The sequence below is a fragment of the Penaeus japonicus genome, unplaced genomic scaffold (genome assembly GCF_977035675.1).
Source record: "Penaeus japonicus unplaced genomic scaffold, GWHDUDI00000001_assembly GWHDUDI00000027, whole genome shotgun sequence".
Taxonomy (NCBI): Eukaryota; Metazoa; Arthropoda; class Malacostraca; order Decapoda; family Penaeidae; genus Penaeus; species Penaeus japonicus.
This window is the reverse complement of record NW_028234429.1, coordinates 20,359,053-20,366,552: the sequence shown is the minus strand read 5'-3', so window position 1 is coordinate 20,366,552 and position 7,500 is coordinate 20,359,053. Positions and strand designations below refer to the sequence as shown.

General features: G+C 33.6%; 1 protein-coding gene across 2 annotated transcripts; it reads left to right on the top strand.

The window, feature by feature from the left end:
• Positions 1–252: 252 nt before the first annotated feature.
• Positions 253–6,654, top strand: osi (electron transfer flavoprotein regulatory factor orsai). Of its 2 annotated transcripts, none has more exons than XM_086552729.1 (3): positions 253–393; positions 1,840–1,899; positions 2,565–6,654. In XM_086552729.1, the coding sequence occupies exons 2-3, from the start codon at positions 1,861–1,863 to the stop codon at positions 2,769–2,771; spliced, it is 246 nt and encodes an 81-aa protein (XP_086408855.1). In that variant the 5' UTR covers positions 253–393; positions 1,840–1,860; the 3' UTR covers positions 2,772–6,654. The 2 variants fall into 2 exon arrangements, with proteins under 2 accessions (XP_086408855.1, XP_042877170.2); XM_043021236.2 differs by having other exon boundaries at positions 265–471.
• The last annotated feature ends 846 nt before the right edge of the window (positions 6,655–7,500 follow it).

Genomic DNA, 7,500 nt, shown 5'->3' with positions numbered 1-7,500 from the left:
ATACCGAAGGAACTTCCTGGGGCAGAACAAAAGTATTCATAATTGTACCGCTTACCTTAGGAGGCATATTGTAAAAGTTACCAATCAGTAATTCCCTTTCCTTTTTCCAAAAAAACAATAAATCCAAGAAAAATAATACTATCTCCCCAAGCCGTCTTCAGAAACACAAGATAGCGTCACGGTTTCCATAGCAACCGCTAGTTAGGGCTGCTGCCGCCAGATGTCAGCGCGATTGAGAAAATCAGATGTTCCTAACAATAACAAAAACAAAAGAGAGCAAAAGAGAGGTGCATGACGTGAGGAGAGTCAGGCGCAGAGAAAGACAGTCAGGCAAGCAGGCAGGCAGGAAGGTCACCCTGGAAAGGTCATTGGATGGGCGCTTAGGATCACGTGGTAAGAGAAGATAGGATTTTAAGAAGGAAAGTAATTCTTCGTTTTCACTAAAGACGAAAAGTGTTAATAGAATTTACGGTTAGTGTTTTGTCTCTGTGTTGTGTTATTTTCTTAGTTTTATTTTGTAATTCTGTTGCATTTAAGGGTACTGCATTAAGACCTGCCGCGTTTTTAAGAGGGTACATGGTAATTCTTCCTTTATTCTGGATTTAAATACTAACCGAAAGTTAAAGATGCGGATTTTGTTTCGTTTTCTTTTATTTCGTTGCATTTGTTGTTGATCTGGTTATTGCATCATCGACTGCAGTGCTTATTGATTATCAAGTACTTCGTTGCCTGAGTGGAAAATTATTTTGAAAATTTGCCAAGAGCCCTTTGTATATTATGTACATTTTCTCTTCAATATTTTTAGTTATGTAAAAATCAGTGGTCTTTATAGTGTATGTATGTTTTATTTTTTTATTTTTTTTATTTTTTTCAAGATATGATTCATATCATTCAGATTTACCCAAGAGATTTTTTCAGACTTACAATGCAATAAATGAATTATGCAATGTGATGTTCTTTGTTTGTCAGAGATGGTACTGATAAGAAGATAAGTAACCCATAGTAAATTGTTATCACTTTTTTCAGATTTCTCCAAAGTTTGGTGTGAATGATTTTCTTTGTTTCTTGAAACTTTTGCCTATTCTTAATGCTAATTCTTCTTGTTTTTATTTCTAATCTTGTTCTAATTGCTTGTTTTAATTCAGATTTAAGTAATCAACCATATTTAGAGTAATACTGTCAATAATTATAGGATCAACATTTATTTCCTTAAGGGGATGCACAATTCCAGGAACTTATATACAGTTGATTTGTCTTCAACAAAATGCAGTTTCACTTTTTATTATCATCAATTCAGTGTTCTTTTTCTTATAAGAAAGTTGAAGTAGATGGATAGCACATTATTTTGGGAATCAAATTCATCAGTGAAAAAATACTTATGTTAACCTGTACATAATAAGTTATATATAGGAAGACTTTGCAAAATATACATTCTGCTAATTTTTTAGTTTGCTTTTTTTATTTTACTATTGTCATATTCGTTATCTCTTTCTATTTTTTTCCTTTATATTTCTTATTTTTCTTCTTCTTTTTCATCTCTTTCTTTGTCTTCTTTTTCTTCTTCTTCATCCTCCTCTTCTTTCTTCTTCTCTCTTCTTCTTCCTCTACTTCTTCTTCTTCCTCTACTTCTTCTTCTTCTTCTTCTTCTCCTCCTCCTCCTTCATCTCTTTCTGTCTTCTTCTTCTTCTTCATCTCTATGTCTTCTGCTTCCCTTCTTTTTTTTCTTCTCCTTCTTATTCATCTGCTTTGGACCTCAATTTCTCTTCTTCATCCTTTTCTTCAGCTCTTTGGAAGATGTAAATAAGAAGTGAAAAATACTATGAGATTTTTTCTTTCCAGAACTTTTCAAAAGCCGTTATCATGGCACAAAGATCACAGGTTATCCAGCTGTACAAAAATGTAAGTATGTTTGGAAGTAGCATAATAAATCAAGGACTTATTCATCATTTGTTTCTACACACCATAAAGAATCATAAATTCATGAATGAAAGAGTCATTCACCAAACTTATATTTAATACACTTTGATTTATCATAAAGTCATCTGTCATATGTTCCTATACAGCATAACAATTCTTAATGCCTATCATTGCTACTACTGATTTTGTTCCTTTCTCCTTCTCCTTCTTTTTCTTCTTCCTCATCTTTTTCTTCTTCCTCTTCTTCCTTTTCTTCTTTTTCTTCTTTTTCTTCTTCTTTCTCTTCTTCCTCTTCTCCCTCTTCTTCCTTTTCTTCTTCTTCTTCTTCTTCTTCTTCTTCTTCTTCTCCTTCTTCTTCTTCTTCTTCTTCTTCTTCTTCATTCCATATTGTTTATTAGAATGAAATAAATGAATCAAATGTCCATTTTTTCTGAAAGTTGAATGTAAAAGAATACATAGATAAAAGAAGAAATTGATAGATAGATATAAAAAAAAAAAATCATAAGAGATAAGTTTATCATTTAGCCTTTAAATCAGAATCTCTCTGGCTTAGAATTTAGTATGATTCCTTTACACTCATGAAAATTATAGCTGAAGCAATTTAAAATATTATCAGTCACACCTAATGTGTAATTGTCTAATTACAGCTTCTCCACCTTGGCCGAGAGTACCCCATGGGCTATGAGTACTTCCGCGAGAAGCTCAAGAGAGCCTTCATGAAAAACCGAGATGTCACCGACCCCGAGCAGATCAAGGTCCTCATAGGTCGCGGAGAGTTCGTCATCAAGGAAATCGAGGCGCTGTACATGCTTAGGAAGTACCGAACCATGAAGAAGAGGTACTATGAGGACTAAGAACCCGAAAATCTGTGAGCGGGAAAGGATGTTTCAAAAATTTGAGCCATAGTCAAGAAAAGAAAAAGGAAGAAGAAAATATAGTGGAAGAAATTCTTAAAATATATCCCTTTTTCTGAGCGAACATAGTAGAAGAGGGACTGTGAATACTTTTGAGGTAGAAGAACCATGAATAATGGGTGCTATGATGACTGAAGAAGGTTATAGTCCTAGATGAGGATAGAGGATACCAGTGATTTATATACATGCAATATACAACTTTCTACTTATAGCAACATATCAGCATATACCTGAATATAGCTGCTATTATAACTAGTAGATATAAGAATTTTCTTGTTAAGCATTCTAATTTTTTAGGCTTATTTAAACAGTATTAACTTAATTTTCTATGATGTATATTTATATACTTACAATATCCACAGAGACAATTTAAACAATGTTGAATGACTCATTAACCTCCGTTACTTCCTTCAAATACCTCGTTAACTTAAATCATCTTTAATTTAAAGGTATTGAATGTTATGTATGTTAAATGCATTCAGAAAGCTCTATGTATGTACTGTTCAGTGCAGTGTATATTTAATCTTGTGTAAAGAAATAGATGATGGGATATTTTGCTATTTCTATATTTTAGTGGTACATAAATAATGTAAGAGAAATACTGATTTTGAGTCCTCTTGTGCTACGCGTATTTAATTTCGTCTGAAAAAGAGTATTATGGAAGGAATTGAAAAAAAATATATACAGAAATGAAAACAATTGTATATAGATATTTTTACGAAATTCACAGATGCTTGCAAATTGGCTCTGTCGTAAATTCTATACACGTCCACCCTCTATAGTTTGATTATTATGATCTATTATTTAAATGTTTGTTTTATCTGTTGATACAAAATTGATTTTTAAGGGTGGTGGGTTGCTGGTTTTTGGGATAGATATATTCTAGTAGATTTCTTGAATTTAGGAACAAATCTTTTAATTAAGAAGAAATGAGTAATTTTACTTTTAATTTGTGTTTTGATTATTTTTTTAATGTCCCTTAGGATTTGAGTATGTTATAGTTTGATGGTATTGCCACCATTTCGAAATGATTGAAATACTTGGAGAAAATCAGTCTTCAGAGATAAATTTTGCAAGTCTTAAGATGATGTTAGATGAGAAATTTCAAATGCTTACGAGTCAGGCAGGCAATGCTAAATGATTTAATCTTATCTTACCCAAAATTAGACCATACTCGGTTGCATTGTGTAATTTTATCGTGCCTTTTTTTTACAGTGTCTTAATAATATTTTCTTGCATTTTATTTTGTAAACTCAGTTCTGGATGGTTTATAGATTTATTTTGAGTATTGGTTCTCTCTAAAACCTTTTATGATATGCTTGGCTTCTGCAAATTTAACTGAAAGATAAGTTAAGGCTGACAGTGCTGAAGTGTTCCTCTTTTCACTATTAGCACACAACCAGGGACCTCACTATATATTACGATTGTTCTTAGGGAAACTCTCTTACAAAGAAATCCGCCACAGCAAGCAAACCAAAACTGAAATCCACTAAATTAATTTTACGTGGAAATGAAGGCATATTCTAAAATTAATTTTGGAAATCTTAATTAAAACATTGTAGCTACTTTTTTTTAAAAGTTTAATGTCAGTTTACCTTGATTATGTGCTTTTAGTTTGTAAATGTTTGTATCTGGACCACTCGGAGAGGTTTAGCAAGGAATTCACTGTGGTTTTGTACCCTGATGAGTTTTAACCAATTATATTTTTATGTCTTCTCTTGAAATTTGGTAGTGTTTGGTCTTTTTTATACAAACTGTCATTAACTGAGGAAGAAAGTAGGGTCTAACAACCAGGTTAAGTGTCTTCCCTTTTTAAGTATTGAGTGAAAGCTAAAATTTTAGTCTGCAATACAAAGATTCAGTGAGACCACTGAAGAATGAGTATGAAGTTACATCTTCTACAAGGGATAAGGAATATACAAATGGTTGTTGTGCCTTGATGTTTCAGGATGCATAAACATACAATATCCTTTTGAAGTGACTTCAAAGAAAATTACTTCAGTCAAGAAGTATATAGAGAACCAAAAAAATTACATATATTTCTACACATATATATGTACACATAAAATCATGCAGCTGCCCGTATCCATGTGTTCTGTATGTTTATAAGGATATATAACTGGGTGTGAGTGTATGTTTTTACTTAGTTGTTCTTACCTACTTATTTGAATACAGGAAAGAGAGTTGAGCTCAGGGGGCCCCATCTGCTATATTTAGATTGAGATACAACTCTTTGAATTGATAAACTTCCTGCACATAAATATCCGTGAAGGGGGTTCCAACCGTCAATAGTCTTATTTGGAAAACTATATTTCTTTACTTCCTTGTCACTGTTCCTGACACATAATTGCGAAGCATAAGCATATCACCAATTTTTCTTTCTTCTTTCTTCTAATTTTAAAAGTCTTCATTTTTTCAAACTGTCAAATAGTTCAAATCCCTTAAATTTAGCACCCGTCTAGTGGCCACTCATTTGAATCGTTCCAGTTTATCTACATCCTTCCATGGATGGTGACTCTATACTACTACAGCATATTTTCTTCACCATATCTTCATCCTCACACATGAATGTCCTTTTCATGTTTGCAATCAGTGACAGCATTTTGTGAATCTTATCATTCATCTGATCCTCTGGATTTAGATTCCCTTTTAAAAGTATTCCAAGGTCTTCTTCTTTTCTTGACGTATCTTAAACCACTTCTCCTATCTTGTACTGGTGTATGAGTCAACATTTGTGATCACCATAACTGACTTCATGGCATTTATTGGTCTTAAATTCTATATTCCAAGTACAATTCTATTTGAACAAGATTTAACTGTCTATTTATAGACTGGCACAAGTCCGTGTTTGTTACTCGTCTGAATTTTTACTTCATCTTGAACATATTCAGATAATTATCTGAACTTGTTTTCAACCCCAACTAATTAATGAAAATAATTAAAATTGGTGACAATACTGACCCTTATGGTACTCCACCTGTTACCTGTCTCCATGGAGTGCTTACCTCTAATTATTGCACTCATTTTTCTTTCATGTGGAATATCCAGAGTTTCCCTTGACTCCACATACATGTTCCAGTTTCCATATCAGTCTATTATGTGACATTATATCAAATGCCATTTTGAAATCCAAGTATACACAACCTACCCAACTTTCCCACTGTTGCAATATCTCAGCAACTGTCAGAAAAGCAGAGATTTGATACACAGGACCCACCCTCCACGAATCCATATTGTTTACTTGACATCATTTTGTGTTTCTCACATAGCTTGACCCATTGTTTCTTGATCATCTTTTTCTGACAATTTACATTTTACACTTGTTAGTCATACTGGTTTATAATTCTGAGGGATTTGCTTTTCACTATTCTTGTATAGAGAGGGGAGATGTTTGTCTACTTCATCCCTTTACTTACTGCGAGTGTGAGGGGCCTCTTCCAAAATGAAACTTTGACATTAATATATACATAATTTTATCATAATTTAGTGTTAGAGATATACACTACATGAATCACTGTTCTGGTTTTCTTTAATTTAGATTGATAAAATGACTACAGCAAAAGTTCTCACTTTATCTATTGGGCATAAATTCAGGCTTAAAAAGCTTGAAGTATATTAATTAAATAAATTTAGACACTGCTACATGAAACCATCACAGCTGGTAAGTTTTTGATGATGTCCATATTCTTAAAAAAAAAAGTTTCATGTTTAACTGTGACAAAGAAGTTTAATTTCCTTTGTGTGTAATGAAGGTTGTTTAAGAGAAGAGGGAAAAATGTATAAGTGAATATTTATTTTTCTAATAAAGCAAATGATTATGTAATTATGGTTTTACAAGCTATATGGATATGATAATTGAAAGAAAATTGATGAAATGGACAACTTTGTTGATAATACAAAGGTGGAAACCACAAGAGGAAGCCTTTATATGAAGCAATGATAAATTCAGTAAAAGATAAATATACAGCTGAGTAAATTAATCCCTCACACACAAGTTCCTGTTACATGCATCTAGGTGAGGATGGGTCCCATTACATTATAGTTTGGGCAACTTTAATAGTTTCTTTACATCATCTCTCTCTCTCTCTCTCTCTCTCTCTCTCTCTCTCTCTCTCTCTCTCTCTCTCTCTCTCTCTCTCTCTCTCTCTCTCTCTCTCTCTCTCTCTCTCTCATTCTCTCTCTCATTCTCTCTCTCATTCTCTCTCTCATTCTCTCTCTCATTCTCTCTCTCATTCTCTCTCTCATTCTCTCTCTCATTCTCTCTCTCATTCTCTCTCTCATTCTCATTCTCATTCTCATTCTCATTCTCATTCTCATTCTCTCTCTCATTCTCATTCTCATTCTCATTCTCATTCTCATTCTCATTCTCATTCTCATTCTCCCACCCTCTTCTCTCTCTCATTCTCCCACCCTCTTCTCTCTCTCATTCTCCCACCCTCTTCTCTCTCTCATTCTCCCACCCTCTTTTTTCTCTCTCTCTCTCTCTCTCTCTCTCTCTCTCTCTCTCTCTCTCTCTCTCTCTCTCTCTCTCTCTCTCTCTCTCTCTCTCTCTCTCTCTCTCTCTCTCTCTCTCTCTCTCATTCTCTCTCTCATTCTCATTCTCATTCTCATTCTCATTCTCTCTCTCTCTCTCTCTCTCTCTCTCTCTCTCTCTCTCTCTCTCTCTCTC